Below are 19,297 nucleotides of genomic sequence, written 5' to 3'. Positions count from 1 at the left end.
TTCCTACAGCCAGCCCGAGGCAGAACCAGATCCCCCATGCTAGACTCAGCCGAGCAGGACTTGGGCCTGCCCCTGCTGGGTACAACGCAAGAGCCTCGCCCTGCAGAGGGCAAAGGGCAGACGCCAGAGCAAAGTGTGCAGGGTGCCAACCAGAGATCACAAACCCACCCAAAGCCCGAGTCTTCCTAGAGAACCAAAAAGTGAAGCTTGGAGATGCATAATTTCATTTTTAAATGCAGAACATAGAATTAAAATGTGCCACATGTCACTTTATTTTCTAAAATGTATTTTATCTATATTTGCCCGACTTCTATGGCAATAAAATCATTTTGGCATGACACACATCTTACATAAATGAAAATATAATCCAACAAAATGGCATTTTAGGAGCTTTAAGCCAAACAAATGTTTGAGAGGGCCTTGTTTAAATTAAGTTGCTGTGCTATTTAGCTTTTCACAGTAATGTGGCTGTGTCTCCAAGGAGCCCTGTGCGATGATGCTGTTTTGGAAGAGACAGGATGGGAGCTGGAGAGGAAGAGGGGCCCATGCGGCCTGTGTGTGGGCCGGGGACACGAGAGGTCAGGAAATGGAAGTGAGGAGAAGAGCCTCTGTCATGGGCAGTTTGGAGATGAAATGAGAGACAGCATAGTGGCTTGGGTTGGAAGGATGTGATGTGATTTGGGGGTTTGAGTGGAGGGAAGGATGTGCCCAGGGAAAGATATCAGACTAAATGAGTCTGCACCCTGTCCATGAGATTCCCCCAGCCCCTTCCTCCATCCGCCCCACCCCCAACCCCACCCTGTTCTCAGCACTGTTGGGAGTCAGGCATGCCCATGGCAGGAGACTGGAGAGTTCTCTGGAGGACATTACCTGCACCAGAGGAAAGACCTCCAGAAACTGGCAGTGGGGAGTCTCGGGGGAAAGAGCCCAATGTGCCACGCGATTATCCCACAGAGATGCCTCCCACCACAGCCAACCCCTCCACTGCGCACAGAACCTCCATAGGCCCACCAGCGCACCCTCATTAAACATGAACAGACAGCCAAGAACTACGAGGTATTGAAGCAAGAAGGCTTGCAGCAACTAATGCAAAGAGCAAAACAAGGTAACAGGAACAAAGAAGCACAGAAAAAACGAGGTAGAGAGCAGAAGAAAATTTTGCCAGAAAATCAATTCCTGTAATTTATAGCCAGAAAGAATCAAAAGGAGATATTATATTCATGAAACAAGAACAGGCTGTGATTTTGAAACTGACAATCAGAGAACAAAAGCGAGCTCTTAGAAACTAAAGCTAGTCAAAACGAGAAACTCCGTACCTCGGAAATAAAGTTGAGGAACATTCCCATAAAGTAGGGATGGGAAAAAGGGATAAGCTAGAGAACAGAGAAGATTAAAATAATAATAATAACAGGAGCTTCGAGCGAGGAGTTCTAAAATCCAAGTAATCAGAATTCAAGGGAAAAAAATAGAAATTAAAAAATAGAAAACAAAGGGGAAGAAATTGTCAAAGAAATAACTGAAAATTCCAGATTCAAAGGGCCCCAAGTCAATGAATAGCAATTTTCATTATGCAATGTAAGAACCTTAAGGGAAAAGGGAAGATCCTACAGCACTTGAAGAAGAGAAAGAGGTCACTTAGCCAGAGCAGAAATACAAATAGCACCAAACTCCCGGATTCTGCTGAATGTCAGAAGGCAGAGCAGTGACTTCAAAATTCTAAGGGCAACTATTTTCAGCCTAGATTTTTATATCTCCTACTAATCACACACACAGAAGAGGATTATCTGGGACTCGGGACAGCAGGGACAACATGTGGGAGCGGTGAGGGCAAGTACCAGCATGACCACTGTGGGCCTGGCCTGAGCTCGTCCATCTAGAAGGGAGGTCCATCTCCAAGAGAAAACGTGACACAAGGGAGAACTGGGAAAAATGCCTGTACATATTTAAAAGCTTTATGGATATTTTTTAATGGTGAATTTTATAAACTAGAAAATAAAGCAAATGGAAAAAAAAGAAAAAGCAACAGAGTGCAGTGGATTGAATGGTGGGCCCCAAAAAGGCATGTCCACACACAAACCCTCGAAAACTGTGAGTGTGGAAAAAAGGTCTTTGCAGATATAATTCAGTGAAGGATCTCAAGATGGAATCATCCCAGATTATTCAAACTGGACCTATCTCCAATGACAAACTGTCCTCATGAAGCACTCATGGAGGAGAGGGAAGAGGAGGAAAAGGCCATGTGCCCCTAGAGGCAGAGAAGGGAACAATTTGGCCACGAGCCAGGGAATGTCTGGAGCCCCAGGAGCTGTAGGAGACAAGGAAGGCTTCTCGAGAGCCTTGGGAATGAGCGGGACCCTGCCAACACCTGGCTTTTCCACTGCTGGTCTCCAGAACTGTGAACTGACATGCTCCTATTGTTTCAAGTCCCCCAGGTTGTGGAGAGGTGTTAAGGCAGCCCTTGGAAACTAATACGCAGAGTAAGCTTAATTTCAGGAAAAACTGAAAGATATACCAAAAAAAGGTAACCAGAGTGTGCAATGTGGCTCCAAAACAAGTATCTTTATGTATATGTATGGCTTCAATAATACGTAAAAATTAATTTTAAAAGAAAAAGTGATGTATTAGAAAAAATTGCTCAACATATACAATAAACATTACTAAAATCTAAACAAGTATTTGTTTTATTCTGAATTAATTGTTAAGGTGGGAGTGCTATAGATCACTAAAAAGGAAGATAGCACAAAGGAAAAATAGAGAAAGATTATAAATAATTTGAAGAAAAACAAATATAAGTGGCAAAAAATATGAATAAAATAATTCTCATTAATGATTTAAGAAAAATAATTTTTTTAAAGGAGCACAATTTTTGCCTATCACTTGGCAGAAATTTACAAGACGGAACATGCCCAATATTGTACAGGGTACGGGAAACCAATAACTCTTATATACTATCAGTGGGAGTTCAGAATGGAACAACTTTATCAGAAGGCAGTTTGGCAGAACCTAACAAAATTTCAAATGTGCTGGGCCTTTGTCCTATTAATTCTGTTTATAAGTCTCGATCCTATAGGAATAAGCTTTAAATTTTGCACAGTTATTGCATGTCAGCAATACTTTAATAGTAACAAACTGGAAAAAACCTTACATAGCCATCAGTAAGTTAAATGAGTTTTTTTTTTTAATTATATTTATTTATTTGACAGACAGAGATCACAAGTAGGCAGAGAGGCAGGCAGAGAGAGAGAGGAGGAAGCAGGCTCCCTGCTGAGCAGAGAGCTTGATATGAGGCTCTATCCCAGGAGAAGGCAGAGGCTTTAACCCACTGAGCCACCCAGGTGCCCCAGTTAAATAAGTTTAAATATAAAGTATTTTAGGTTTGTAATATGGAATATTATGTAGGTGCCAAAAGAGAATGAGGGAATCCAAAATGTACTGACATCACAGGATGCCCATGATAGGTTATTGTGTGGGAGAGGAAGAAGAGCAAAACAATAGAATCTAATCACATTTTTACAAAGAATGATGTTGCGTGTGTTTTATGTATATGCATACATACTTGAATGTGAGTAGAAAATAGACTGGAAAAATATTTACGAATCTCCCTCTGGGAAGTAGGAGCAGGAGAATAAAGTAAGGGAGGGTACTTTTACTTTCTATTTTATATTTCAGAATTTTTAAAATTCTTATAATATAAAACATTTTGTCTCTGAAATAAAGGGGAAATGTAATTTCATTTAAGAGATGTTTTTTTTTTCTTTCTGATTTTAAAGTTAACCATTGTGGCTTAAAATGTGTCTTCAAAGTCTCTGAATGAGGACCAGACTAAGTGACTCACTTCTAACAAAGAGACCATGATGGAAGCATGGCTATATGACTTCAGAAGCCAGATCGTGTGAAGGACAGAGTGCGTGCTCTCTGATTATTGGCTCCCAGAGAAGCTGGCTACTGCAGGACCTGGGGATGCATAAGCAGCTCTCAGGAAAGAACCACATGGAGAGGGAGGGAGACTTCCTGCCAACAAACACCCCTGACTCACCAGCCAGCTCCTCCAGCTGCTGTCCAGCCCTCAGAAGGCCATAGCTCCTGCTGACATCTCACTGAGCCTCATGAGACACCCAGCACCACGACCACCAGCCAGGCTGTACCTACGTTCCTGGTCCACAAACAAAGGCAAGAAATAATACATGTTCATGGTTGTTTCAGGCCACCACATTTTGGGGTGATTTGCTCAATAGCAGTAGATAACTAACGCCTGTACCATGCTCTCTAGGGAGGGTAGAAGTGTGAAAATGAAGCGAAGGAGGAAACTTTGTTTTCTTACTTTCCACATTTTTACTTTCTATATTCCAGGCCTGTTTAGATTTTTTTTTTAGTCTTTTATATTTAAATAAAGGGACAGAAATAAAGTGAGGCATAAATGTATTTTTAAAACACTCTTCCTTGGATTTTAAAAGGAACACTAATGGGAAAGGACAAAGTTCAGGCCCGACACCATACAACCTCAGCACCCATTAGAAAGCAGTGATAACCAAGTCTAACAGAACCCTAGAACAGAACGGGGGGACCCGAAATAGACTCACACAAGTGTAGTCCACGGAGCTTTGACAAAGGAGCAAAGGCAATGAATGCATTCTGTTCAACAAATGATGCAACATCAGGACAACCACATGTAAAAATAAATCTAGACACTGACCTTACATCCTCCAAAAAAATGGACTTGAAATGGATCATAGACTTCAGTGTAAAACACAAAACCATAAAATACCTAGAATATAACATAGAAGAAAATCTACATGACCTTTGGTTTAATACTGAGTTTTTTAGGTACAACACCAAAAGCATGATCTGTGAAAGAACAATATTGGTGTTAGATTTCATAACAATTAAAAGTTTCTGCTCTGCAAAAGATGCTGTTAAAAGAATAAAAGGACAAGCCATGGGCTGGGAGACAATATTTGCAAGACCTATATGTGATAAAGGGCTTGTGTCCAAAATATACAAAGAATTCTTAAAACTCAGCAATAAGAAGACAACCAGATTTAAAAATAGGCAACAGACCTGAACAGATACCTCACTAGAATGACCTACAGATATCATACAAACATATGAAAAGATGCTTATTATTATGTGTGATTACTGAATTGCAAATCAAAACAACTGAGATGCTAGTCTTAGGGATACACATCAGAGTGGCTAGCAGCCAAGAAATTGATACCAGCCAACACTGGCGAGGATGCGAAGCAACAGGAACTCTCATTAGTTGCTGGTGGGAATACAACATGGCACAGCTTCTTTGAAAGGTAGTTGGGCTGTTTCTTAGAAAGGTATTTATTCAAATGGGTTAAAAAGTCATATCTTCACAAAACCTGCTCACAAATGCTTACAAAAGTTTTTCATAATTGCAAAAACTGAAAGTGACCAAAATGTCCTTTAATTAGGTGAATGAATTTTAAAAACCTGAGTTACATTACACAATAAAATATTATTCAGTGATTAGAAGAAATAAGCTGGAAACTTCCAAACTCCTTCTGTGAGGCCAGCATTACCTTGACCCCAAAACCAGACAAAGACCCCACCAAAAAGTAAGAATTACAGACCAATATCCCTGATGAACATGAATGCAAAAATTTTCACCAAAACAGCAACCAATAGGATCTAACAGTACATTAAAAAGGATTATTCATCATGACCAAGGGGGATTTATTCCTGGGCTGCAAGGTTCAACACCCACAAATCAATGTGATACAATACATAAATAAAAGAAAGGACAAGAGCCATATGATCCTCTCAATAGATGCAGAAGAAGCATTTGACAAAGTACAGCATCCTTTTTTGATTAAAACTCTTCACAGTGTAGGGACAGAGGGAACATGACTCAATATCATAAAAGCTGTCTATGAAAAACCCACAGCAAATATCATTCTCAAGGGGGAAAAACTGAGAGCTTTTCCCCTAAGGCAGGAATGTGCCACAGATGTCCACTATCACCACTGCTATTCAACATAGTACTAGAAGTCCTAGCCTTGGCAATCAGACAACAAAAAGAAAGAAAAGGCATCCGCATCAGCAAAGAAGAAGTCAAACTCTCACTCTTTGCAGATGACATGATACTTTATGTGGAAAACCCAAAAGACTCCAACCCAAAATTGCTAGAACTTATTATATAGGAATTCAGGAAAATGGCAGGATATAAAATCAATGTACAGAAATCAGTTGCATTTCTATACACTGACAATGAAACAGAAAAAAATAAATTAAGGAATTGATCTCATTTACAGTTGCCACCCAACACATAAGATACCTAAGAATAAACCTAACCAAAGAGGCAAAGAATTTGTACTCAGAAAACTATAAAGTACTCGTGAAAGAAAAAGAGGAACACACAAAGAAATGGAAAATATTCCTTGCCCATGGATTGAAAGAACAAATATTGTAAGAATGTCTATGCTACCTAGAGCAATCTATACATTCAATGCAATCACTATCAAAATACCATCAACTTTTTTTTCACAGAACTGGAACAAATAATCCTAAAATTTGTATGGAGCCAAAAAAGATCCCAAATAGCTAAAGAAATGTTGAAAAAGAAAACCAAAGTTGGTAGCATCACAATTCTGGACTTCAAGCTCTATAACAAAGCTGTAATCATCAAGACAGTGTGGTACTAGCACAGAAACAGACACACAGATCATTGTAACAGAACAGAGTGCCCAGAAATGGACCCTCAACTCTATGGTCAACTAATCTTTGACAAAGCTGGAAAGAATGTCCAATGGAAAAAAGACAGTGTCTTCAACAAATGGTGTTGGGAAAGTTGGACAGCCACATGCAGAAGAATGAAGCTGAATCATTTCCTTACACCACACACAAAAATAGACTCAAAATGGATGAAAGACCTAAATGTAAGACAGGACTCCATCATAATCCTACAGGAGAACACAGGCAGCAACCTCTTCAACCTGGGCGGCAGCAACTTCTTGCTAGATAGATCTCCAAAGACAAGGAAAACAAAGGCAAAAATGAACTATTAGAACTTCATCAAGATAAAAAGGTTTTGCACATCAAAGGAAACAGTTGACAAAACCAAAAGACAACTGACAGAATGGGAGAAAATATTTGCAAATGACATGTTGGATAAAGGGCTAGTATCCAAAATCTATAAAGAGCTTATCAAACTCAACACCCAAAGAACAAATAATCCGATCAAGAGATGGGCAAAAGACATGAACAGACATTTCTCCAAAGAAGACGTCCAAATGGCCAACAGACACATGAAAAAATGCTCAATATCACTCACCATCAGGGACCTACAAATCAAAAGTACAATGAGATACTACCTCATACTGGTCAGTATGGCTAAAATTAACTAGTCAGGAAACAATAGGTACTGGTGAGGATGCAGAGAAAAGGAAACCCTCCTTCACTGTTGGTGGGACTGCAAGCTGGTACAGCCACTCTGGAAAACAGCATGGAGGTTTCTCAGAAAGTTGAAAATAGAGCTACTCTATAACCTAGCAATTACACCAGTGGGTATTTACCCTAAAGATACAAATGTAGTGATCCGAAGTGGAAAGTACACCCCAATGTTTATAGCAGCAATGTCCACAAGAGCCAAACTATGGAAAGAGCCCAGATGTCCATCAACAGACAAATGGACAAAGAAGATGAGGTGTATATATACAATGGAATATTATGCAGCCATTAAAAATGAAATCTTGCCATTTGCAACCATGTGGATGGAAATAGAGGATATTACGCCAAGTGAAATAAGTCAATCGGAGGTAAACAATTACCATATGATCTCACTGATATGTGGAATTTAAGAAACAAAACAGAGGATCATAAGGGAAGAGAGGAAAAAATAAAACAAAATGAAACCAGAGAGAGAGGCAAACCATAAGAGATTCTTAATCATAGGAAATGGAGGGTTGCTGGAGGGAAGAGCCATGGAGGAATGGGGAAACTGGGTGATGGACATTAAGGAGTATATGTGTTTTAATGAGCACCAGATATTGTATAAGAGTGATGAATCACAGACCTGTATCTCTGAAAGCAATAATACATAATATGTTAACAAATTGAATTTAAATAAATAAATAGGAAAATAAAAACAAAAACACAAAAACATTATACTAAATAAAAGAAGCCAGATGCAAAATAAAATAAAATAAGAAAAGAAGAGCTATCATGTCACCAAAAGGCGCAGAGAAACCTTGAATGCATATTGCTTAGTGAAAGAGGTGAGTCTAAATAGGCTATATACTGTGTGATTCCAAAGACGATGTTCTAGAAAAGGCAAAACAAGAGAGAGAGAGCAAGAAGATCAGTGGTTGTCAAGAGTTCAGGGGAGGGGTAGGCAGGGGGGGAGGTGTGAATAACTGAGGCACAGGAATTTCTGGCGCATTAAACTATTCTGTATGATACTGTGATGGTGGATATACATCTTTATGATTTGCAAGAGCTCACAGAACTGCACAACAGGAATGGTAAATCCTAACCTAAACCATGGGCTTCGGGCAATATGCTATCAGCATATTCCCTACTTGTAACAAACATGCCACAGGACCGAGACATTAATAGGAGCAGGGAAAGACAGGAACCTCTGGACCATCTGCTCAATTTTCTATAAATCTAAGACTGCTCTGCAAAATACAGTCTATTCATTTTTTACGCAGCATGAATCAACTGACAGAAGAGTAGAAATAAAATAATACGGGCACCCATAATCTCAGCAGACAGTCAGTCACTGCTGACGCTTAGGCAGAGTTCCTTCCAGTCCTTTTTCCAGTCTTTTTTCAAATGTCTGTGTGCCTGCCATTTTCCCAAAGAGCTGCAATCAGGCTGCTAAATCCATTCGGAAGGTTTATGGTCTAGTTTTAGTTTGGATTTCTAACTGCAAAGAAAGTAGCACATAGAAAACATCAGTGATACCAAAAACAGATCCAAGAGGGGCCAGTTGCCATGGAAATGATTGAAAATAAATTTCACTTCACACTACACCCTGCTAATGTACTGACCAGAAAGAAGGAGAACTACTTGGAGTAACAAGAGAGCAGCCAAGACAGCTTCTGTTTGAGAAGAAGGAAAACACATCAGCCTAGCAAGGTCTCAAAGAGTCCAGGAGTACACTCTGCAATTTAATGAGTTACGCTCTTTCAGCAACCACGCGGATGGAGGGAGAAAGCACTTGGGAACGGGAGACCTGGGTAGACTCCCTTGTCTCCACTGACAGCTAGTTAGACAGCCAAGCAGCCAGCAGGTCTCCCTCCGGATGCGGGCTTGTCTCTACGGTTGGTGCAAGGCCAGGAAACAAATCACTCCTCTCCTCCAATGGAGATGCTCCAAATGGTTAGCTTCGAGGCCAAGGCACCAAAGGATGGTCTGGACACTGCACTGACTGGCCCTTAACATGGGAGTGGATCCTGGGGGCATCCCTCCTGCACAGAGCTTAACCCTGAAGACCCTACAACCTGGGCATTCGGGAGGTTCTAGGAGAGGGCTCAGGATGCCAGAGTGTCAGGGGCACCCAGGGAGCTCAGGGGAGTGACGGGTGTCCAACAGAAGAATTTTAACCTACAAAAAACTAGTAAGGCCAGAGTAGCGTGTACCAACTGATCCCTGAATGTCCAGCAACCATTGTTTGTTTGTTTGTTTTTAAGATTTTATTTATTTATTTGACAAAAGAGAGAGGTCACAAGTAGACAGAGAAGCAGGCAGAAGGGGAGAGAGGAGCAGTCTCCCCACTGAGCAGAGATCCGGATGCGGGGCTCAATCCCAGGACCCTGAGGTCATGATCTGAGCCAAAGGCAGAGGCTTAACCCACTGAGCCACCCAGGTGCCCCCAACCAATGTTTTTCATGAAAGACGAGGGCGTTTAGAACACATGTCAGGGACAGCCTTCCTGGGGGAAAGCAGAGCTAGGTCCCAAAAAGACAGTTGGGAGTTCAATGAAGACAGGCACAGCTTCCCACCTCGGAAACAGCACAGCTGTAGAGTCGAATAGATCCTGTTTCATTCTCAGCTCTGCCCTTCATCACCACAAACGGCATAAGCCCCAGTTTCCTCACCTGCAAAATGGGAACCTCTGTTCTTCTCTCATGGATGACATGAGATAAGCCACGTGCAGGGCTCAGCACAAGGCATGGCGCAAAGCCAGCACTCGCACCATTACGGATGCGTGTGCTGCGGGTCTTCTTTCCTTTTCTAACACAGAGGATGGCCCCATTTTTCTTTCCCTGTCCAGATTCCAGTGTAGATGCCATAAAAAGCCAGAGCCCCCAACGAGGGAAGGATCATGCAGCTCCCTTTTTTCTCCTGCCACCTACGAACAGCCCTGTACTCTGGAGAGAACAAAGACTTCAGACGCCAAACCAACCCAGATCACAAGGCTACAAAGTTACAGACGCTCTGGATAACAGCATCCCACTCAAAGGGCAAGGATTTAGGCTTAGACTTGGCGAGCACCACCACCGTCCAAGCCCAGGAAAACTCAGGGTTAAACAGGGGTCCATTTGTTACCAACATAAAACTCCGTTTCCAAATGGTGCAGAGTGCACCTATCATTCTTCCTGCCTCAGCTCAGTTAATGGATTCTTATTTTTATTTTGAAAAACATTTTTATTTTTTTCTTTTTAATTTAAGTTTAAATTTAATTTAATTCTTTTCTTGTTCTTATTTTATTTTGAAAAAAAAAATTTGCTCTAAAATACTATAGGTAATCAACCTGTATCTGTCCCCATCTCCCACAAATGACAATTATTAACATTTGTTATACCTGCATCCTTTAAAAAAAAAGAAACAAAATATTGATGCACAAAATTAAAATCTGTTTTCTTCTCTACTTCCAGATCTATTTCCTACCACACTCCCACTGTTGGGAATTTCATCTTTATCTAGTCCAGTTCTACTTTATTCTTTGTTTGAGCTAAATATTTGGTCCTGGTTTGTTTTTGTTTTTAAACAGAAAGAAAATAAAAAGGAAGTTGGACAACGTGTTACGTGAAAACGCCTGTGTGAGGAGGGAGGCCTTTGCAGCCAGAAGCCGCCCACTCACCTGCTCTATGGATAACGCCCTCGCCATAGGTAATGCTTCCGAGCACGGAGCCTTGCAAACTCACACCCGTTAACCTCCGGAAAGCCCTGCAGAGCTCAGAAGGCCGTCTGACAGACTCCAGAAGGCTCACCTGGGTCCAGATGCGTGAAGGAGCCCACCACGAAGTCCAGCGTGGACACGGCCAGCAGGAGCAGCAGCAGCAGCTGCAGCCGGATTATCCACTTGACACCCGCTAGGTTAATGCCCAGCAAGGCCAGAAGCACCGCGACCGAAATTCCTCGCACCGCCCAGATCCTCCTGATGCTCAGCAAATCGGAGATGGACTCAGCAAAGCCGGTGATGTACATGGCACCTGCAACACACTGACAGGGCAGCCGAGTGGGCAGGAGAACAGAACACCTGGAAGCCACAGGCCAGAGCCGCCAGGCTGGGAAGCCCCGCCCACGCTGTCAGGGCTCAGCACCTGGGAACCACCACGGGAGCTCAGTGAGCCCTTCCCGCCTGTGACTCCGGCCTTAGGCCCCATTTCTTCTCATCTAGTCTCCACCATCCCCCCGAGGAGAGTGTGAATGCCAGTCAGTGGTGACTATGGTGAGAAGATCACAGGAGGAAGGAGATGGGACCCTGGGCCAAAGAACACTTGGAACTTCTCTGAGTTATTCAAGAGCTAAACAGAGGGAAGCCTGGGTGGCTCAGTCATTAAGTGTCTGCCTTCAGCTCAGGTTGTGATCCTGGGGTCCCAGGATAGAGGGATAGAGCCCCAGGCTCCCTGCTCAGTGGGGAGTCGCTTATCCCTCTGTCCCTTCCCCTGTCATGCACTTTCTCTCTCAAACGAATAAATAAAATCTTAAAAAAAAAAGAGAGAGAACAGAAGCTCACAGGGGGTCCCATCTCAGGGTCTTAGAAAGGCACTGAAGCAAACCCCAGTTTTTTTCTCCATTTTTTTATAGGTCATTATTATTTTTTTAAAAATTACCTAAATCTTAAAATAAGAAAAAAAAAGTGGGCAGCACATCTTTTCAATGTCATCTGGAACAAAGGCTACCCAAGGACTATCTAGGTGTATGTGCTTAGTTCTACTCATTGTTTACTATCGATTAAATGTGGTAAATGTCCCAGACTTTGTGAAGTTACTGTCAGTTTACAGATTCTTTCCAGCAGAGATGCAAATAACTTCTGTCCTGTGGAACAGATAACCCAGAAGACTCAGTTTTGTTATCCAGTAAGACATTAACCACTTTTGTTCGGCAATCCGATCCTGAAACTTATTTATGAAACTGTTTAACCAGGAACTAGATAATCAATACGTAGCTTCTCAACTGCTCTTTAACATCTGACTGGCTCCTCAATTAATGAGTTAAACAAACTCTTTGGCCCATGTATATTTTATATTTGCCTGAAAGCCATGATTTTACATAATTCTCAGCCCCCTTCTCTCCATCAGGTTCACTCCTCCCGCATTCCCCCAGGCCAGCGGGTCACCATCTTCACTGTGCTCTGTCCCCATTGTTCTCTCAGGGAACAAAGTCCACTCTGGCCTCTGTCATGTTCCTCCTTCTTCATGAAGCCTTTCCTCATCCCCCTTTTCTGAATAAATATTATGCTTACTGTCAGTACTATGGGATTAATTATCTGGTTCCATAATCTATTCTTATTTCATGCATAGAAGTCTGTCCCCTATCCCAAGCCACCAAGAATGCAAAAATTGTAAAAAACAAAAATTTCTATGCTGATTGCACTTCTTCAAAGCCCCGGCATTTGCTAACCATGTTACTACAAGTGTTCAATACTTTGTGATGGGCTGACTGTATGAAAAGCATTCTGGAAAGCTGGCACCATTAATTTCCAGCTCTTTTAGGTAAAGACTGGAAGGGCGATATAGTTCCCATACTGCAGAGAAGCTCACAAAGAGGCCCCATTCTTCAACGAAATCAGCTTGTTTTGCCACTAGACACGTGATCATCTGTGTTCCCCCAGCTTACAGGAGGCATTTCTATCTATATATGGGTGTGGGGGGAAGCCCAATAAATGTCAGAGAAAGACAGTCATCTCTGAGAAGGAGATGAGAGAGAGACATGGATGTTTTCCTGCCTTCCCCTCATGACTCAAACTTGCCTTTGACTAAATACCAAGCGCGAGCTGGAGATAACAATGCTGCTATGCCATGAGTATGTGGTCAGGTCAACAGGACCCTTGTGCTCAGGTGTATCAGAGTTGAAAAACCAAATGATAATAGTCCAGTGATGATCATCTCCTTCCCCAGACGTCTCGAACATGCAGAGCTCTGGCCTCACACCTGGCCGGCCAGCCACCAACACCTCAGAGAGATGAGGGAGAAGATTTGGGAGAATACGGGGCAATGAAATGATTCTGCAAGCTTTAAAAATAATGATTTTAAGGATTTGTATCTTCTAAAGTTTTGAAAAGGTTTTTATTTATTTTTTATTTTTTAGATTTTTATTTATTTATTTGACAGAGAGAGTTCCCAAGCAGGCAGAGAGGCAGGCAGCGGGGGGAAAGCAGGCTCCCTCCTGAGCAGAGAGCCTGACATGGGGTTCAATCCCAGGACCCTGAGATCATGACCTGAGCCGAAGGCAGAGGCTTAACCCACTGAGCCACCCAGGCACCCCAAAAGTTTTTATTTTTAAGTAATCTCCACACCATACATGGGGCTCTAACCCACAACCCTGAGATCAAGAGCCATGTGCTCTACTGACTGAGCTAGCCAGGTGGCCCTATATATTCTAACTTGTTATGCCTGAAATAAGGGCTATTAGCAAACTTGAACCTGATGGAAAAATCCTTCTTACTGCCTGTTTTGGGAATAAAGTATTACTGGAACACAGCTGTGCCCAGTTTTTCATACTGTCTAAGGCTGCAACCACAATAGCAGAACGGAACAGTCATGACAGAGCTGTAGGACTCCTAAAAACTAACGTGTTCACTATATGGCCCCTCATAGTAGGAGTTCGCTGACTCCTGTTCTAGAAAGGAATGTAACAATAATAAAAAGAATGCATTCATGCCCTGGAATGACGAGGTTAGAGGTCAGTAAGAACCACGAATAGGGACCCTCACAGAATCCCCAACCACACCCCGGAAGAAGGGTCTTGAATCAATGACCTAACCTTCTGCCTTCAGAAACTGGAGAAAGAAAAGCAAAGTAAACCCAAAGGAAGCAGGAGGAAGGAAATAATAAAAGACATGAGCAGAAATAAATTGGAGACCAGAAAAACAATAGGAAAATCAACAAAACCAAAAATTGCTTCTTTGCAGTCAAGCTTTTAACTATTAAGCCTGACTTAAACAAGGGAGCGAAGCCTCGGATGACCAAAATCGGGAATGAAAGACACACTACCAATCTTATAGAAAGTAAAAGGATTATAAGGAATCTATGAACAATCATGTGCCAATAAATTATACAACTGAGATGAAATGGACACATTCCCAGAAAGACACAAACTTCCAAAACTGACTTAAGGAGACACAGAAATCAGATTATGCCTATGTGAGTGAAGAGATTGATTTAGTTATCAAAAACTTCCTACTGGGCGCCTGGGTGGCTCAGCCGGTTAAGCGGGCTGACTCTTTATTTCGGCTCAGGTCTAGATCTCAGAATCAAGGGATCGAGCCCTGCTTCATCAGGCTGTCCACTCAGCGGGGCATCTGCTTGAGAGTCTCTCTCCCCCTCTCGCTCAGTCCCTCTCCTACGCTTAGGCACGAGCACACACACACACACACACACGTGCAATACTCTCTCTCCGATAAATAAATAACTCTTCTTAAAAAAAGGAAAAGGAAAAAAGCTTTCTACAAAGCAAAGCCTGGGACCAGATGGTTTCACCACTCAATTTTATCAAACATTTAAAGAAGGATTAACACCAATCCTTTAGAAACTCTTCCCAAAAAATAGAAGAGGAGGGAACACCTCGCAACTCATTCTATTGTGCCAGCTTTATCATGAGAGCAAAACGAGGCAAAGCTATCACAAGAAACTGTAGACCAATATCTCTCACTGATACATGTGGAAACTTCCTCAACAAAAGCCTAGCAAACGGAATTCAATAGTATACAAAAAGGATTCCGCGTGGCACCGTGCCCTGATCAGAGAGCCCAGCCCGGTCAGAGACAGGCAAAGGAGAGGCGTGCTGGGGACTCTGAGCAGAGGGGCCCAGTGTTTCTGACCTGTGCGCAGAAAACACTCTCTGCTTCCTTCTAAGCAGCACACACACCCGAGATCCAACATCTCAGCGTCCTCCCCTCCCCTCATCCCTTCCAGCTGGCCCCTGGTCTGGGAAGCTGCGCTACCAGCTAGCAGGTCTCCCCAGAGAGTGGGGCTGCTACCTGCTCACCTATGAGACCGCACAGACATAAAAGTCCTACAGACAAATAACCAAGGTAATAAAATAAACGGAGCATTTCTCACTCGCCTCCCAAACTAAAATGCATAAAGCTCTTCCTCTGCTAAAGGCGAGTGGTTTTTAAGAGCGTGGTGACAATCTCTCTCCCTTCCGTGCACGTCACACACGCGCGCGCGCATGCACACACACACACACACACACACACACACACACACATGCCTTTATGCTGTTGAAGATGTACTTAGGCTAAAATACCTGTTCCTGTTGCTGAAAAAGAAAAGAAAGAAAACCTGCGCCTTCTTTGAGGAGACTCCTGTACTCTTAAACAAATTCCTTCCTTCAAACTGCTTTTTCAACCACCCACCACCCTTTGAACGATCATAAAAGCCTTTTCTGAGCCAAGAAGTGCTCATAAAGAGCCGCTTCTTAACGCGGGAGCTGTGTGTCCTCAGCGTCAGGCCCCCAGCCCTGTGTCTCCGCGACATAAGCCCCCGCACACCTCCCTGCCCACTGGTGTTGTGAGAGCCTGAGTCCCCGCCACGCCACCTCCCTGTGAGGACCCCCTCCTCAGACAGGGCGACAGGGGCTCTCAGCCTCCCCCGCAAGGCCAGCAAGCGGTCAATGAGCCGCGAGCTCCCGCTCATCGGAGAAGGGCCTGCTTCCCCAGAAAGTCCAGGAAGGTGAAGTGTGCCCCCCTTTCAGCACCAAAGTGCCCCAGAGATGGGGCCACCCAGCCACCACCTAGGCTCTGGCCTCTGTCCTGCATTCCCTCCCTAGAACGGGCTGCAAGAATAGCCCCAGCCCACGCCCTGGCTTCCAGGGCAAATCAGGACGCCGGGAGGCACGAGAGATGGAGAGGAAGGAGCACTGGACTCTGGGTCAGGGCCCTGGATGGAGAGCTGGGCTCTCCAAGTCCCTCTCAGAGCCCCCGGCTGCCCATCTATAAAATGGGGACAACCGAAGGCCTCCTGGCACAGCTCCCCACCCCCAGCTGCCCAGACTCACCTGTCCGAACACATAGAGCAGCCCGATAGTGCCTCCGGTCTGCCCGCCGAGGACCGAGGAGATCATGGAGTAGACACCCCCGCTGCCGACACCACAATGCTCCCCAACACCGATGCCGGACAGCACAGTGACAAGGGCCACCAGAATGACGAAGGACACCAGGAACATGCCCATGAGTACTCCCGTGTTTCCCTGCAACACAACAGCAAGGGGCAAGGGCAGGGGTTAGGACGGGGGGCCCTCCCAGGAGCACTGACCACCTTCTCCCATGCCCCCTAAGGCTGTCACAGGGGTGGGGAGGAAGAGCTGAGCAGAGGTGAGGCACCAGGAAAAGGACAGAGGCAGTGCACAAGAGGAAGGCCTGGAAAGAATTCCAAATGAAGGGCAAGGTCCTTGCTTCAAGCTCTTCAAGGACTTGCCGCCACCAGCAGGGTGCTCCTGTGGCCCCTCCTAATCCGCCCCCTCCACCCCCCAAGTCCTCATTCCCATGCCCTGGCAGAAAGGCCCATGCTTGGGCACCTGGGTGGCTCAGTGGGTTAAAGCCTCTGCCTTCGGCTCGGGTCATGATCCCAGAGTCCTGGGATTGAGCCCCACATCGGGCTCTCTGCTCAGGAGGGAGCCTGCTTCCTCCTTTCTCGCTCTCTGCCTTCTTGTGATGTCTGTCTGTCAAATAAATAAATAAAATCTTTAAAAAAAAAAAAAGAAGAAGAAAGGCCCATGCTCTTCCCCCGACCCCCCTGTGCAGCACGCCTTTCCTGCTCACTCCACCTTCTGGAAAGCTTCACTTAAGACTCAGTGGCTAGGGGCTTCCTCCTGGGGGACGCTGTCCCTGGAACCTTCCTCCAGCTCCTACAGTACTCTTATAAGTACCCAGGTACTTAAAAGTACCACAGTACTTATCTGTGGGTCTTATAGCACTTAAAGTACTTAAAAATGGGTCTGCTTCCAGACCTGAGCCAAACGCAGACATCTAGCCAACTGAGCCACCCAGGTGCCCTGATTTCATAATTTTAATGAAATTATAGAACTACTATTTTCTTCCTTTGTTCATGCTTTCAAACTGTTTGCATGTGATAATAAGATATCCTGGGTGGCGGGGGCACCTGAGTGGCTCAGTGGGTTAAAGCCTCTGCCTTCGGCTCAGATCATGATCCCAGGGTCCTAGAATGGAGCCCCGCATCGGTCCCTCTGCTCAGAGGGAAGCCTGCTTCCCTTCCTCTCTCTCTGCCTGCCTCTCTGCTACCTGTGATCTCTGTATGTCCAATAAATAAAATCTTAAGAAAAAAAAAAAAAGATATCCCGCGTGGGCGCTCGGGTGGCTCAGTGGGTTAGTCGTCTGTCTTCAGCTCAGGTCATGATCTCAGGGTCCTAGGAACAAGCCCTGCATCACATCAGGCTTCCTGCTCTGTGGGGAGCCTTCTTCTCCCTCTCCCTTTGCCTCTCCCCTCAGCTTGTGTTCTCTCTCTCACTCTCAAATAAATAAATAAAATATTTTAAAAAAAAGATATCCACTGATCTTTGACTTTTCATATCAAAACTGCCACTTTAACATCTTCCAAGTCGTAAGTGTGCTGCCAAATTAATTTTTAGAGTTCATATAGTCTATTTGAAAATCATCTGGCATGACTTCTGACTTGAGTTTTACGCCACCTCCTCGTAGTTCTATCTTATTTTTGCCATTTCACGTTTGCCTTTTTTTTCCATGATCAAATATGGCTTTTCAGGTAAAACGAATCTCAGAGCTCACATCATGTCAGAGCAAAAGGGTGTATTGGTGTAGTAGGCAGCCTCCAAGGCAGCTCCCAGGACCCCCAGCCCCCGGCGCACGTGCCCTGTGTCATCTCCTCCCCTCGAGCTGGGGTTGAACCTGGTGACTCACTTTTAATGAAAGGAACACTGCAGAAGTAAAGGGATATCACTTCTGAGATGAGGAGATAAAAAGACCGTGGCTCTCATCTTGGGTGCGCACGCTTTCTCTTGCTCTCCCTCTTTCTCTCTCTCTCTCTCTCTCTCTCTCTGAGATCGCTCATCCTAGGGAAGTCTGCGGCACGTGGAGAGGCAGCCCTAGGAAGAGGCCTCCTGTGACAAGGCTGGCCGGCCACCACACCGGTCATCTTCGGCTGGTAGAGCCTTCGGGTGGGATGGCGGCCCCGGCTGGCAGGCTGAGGGCATCCCCAGCAGAGATCCTGAGTCAGAGGCACCCGGCTACACTGCAGCTGGCTCCCTGGACCCCAGCAACTCTGAGATGATATAGGTTTGTGCCTTAGGCTGCTAGGTACTGGAGTCCTGCGTTCTGCTGCAATGGAAAATGTAACACGACTTGACTTGCACCTTCACTTTGGGGATGGAACAGACACTTCTGCCCAGCCATTTCTCCAAAAAAAAAGAGCCCAGTGGGAGAGTTAAGAAGAGACCCTTAAAGACTTAAGAGTCAAAATAGAGAGAGCACTTAGGGGTGCCTGGCGGACTCAGTCGGTAGAGCGTGCAACTCTTGATCTAGGGGCTATGAGTTTGAGCTTCATGTGGGGTGCAGAGCCTACTTGAAAAAAAAGAGAGAGAGAGAGAGAGCTTACCTTTTTCTCCTTCTATAGGAGAAACTACCCAATGTATGAAGCCAAGCCTGGGGGCCCAGCGGTCACTGGCCAGGCCTTCCTCTGCCGCAGCAGTTAGTCTGATGGGCCTCCCTCGGACACAGGATGGAGAGGTGCTGGGCATTGAGGTGGCCTTTAGGACGGGGCAAAAACAGAGGTGGATTCCAGATACCTAAATCCGGGGGCAGGACAAGGAGTCGAGCTGGAGGCATTGGGTTTTTGTAAGCAGGAGTCTCTCTAAGTTTGGGAGGAATGTAAGAGGCATGAATTCTTAGCATCCACGCTAG

The 19,297-nt window shown here is 44.5% G+C and overlaps 1 protein-coding gene across 2 annotated transcripts in view; it reads right to left on the bottom strand.

Annotated features, from left to right (window-relative positions):
• Positions 1–19,297, bottom strand: part of SLC12A8 (solute carrier family 12 member 8) — a 137,282-nt gene that overhangs the window by 91,658 nt on the left and 26,327 nt on the right. For both annotated transcript variants that reach the window (XM_004745406.3, XM_004745404.3), the window contains exons 4-5: positions 16,420–16,611; positions 11,184–11,415 (exon numbers count right to left, since the gene is read on the bottom strand). In XM_004745406.3, coding sequence (XP_004745463.1) covers positions 11,184–11,415; positions 16,420–16,611 — 424 coding nt within the window. The remainder of the gene's footprint in view (positions 1–11,183; positions 11,416–16,419; positions 16,612–19,297) is intronic.

This window comes from Mustela putorius, unplaced genomic scaffold (genome assembly GCF_011764305.1).
Source record: "Mustela putorius furo isolate JIRA1106 unplaced genomic scaffold, ASM1176430v1.1 tig00003834_pilon_pilon_pilon, whole genome shotgun sequence".
Lineage (NCBI taxonomy): Eukaryota > Metazoa > Chordata > Mammalia > Carnivora > Mustelidae > Mustela > Mustela putorius.
The sequence above is the reverse complement of the archived record's forward strand: the minus strand, read 5'-3'. Positions and strand labels throughout refer to the sequence as shown.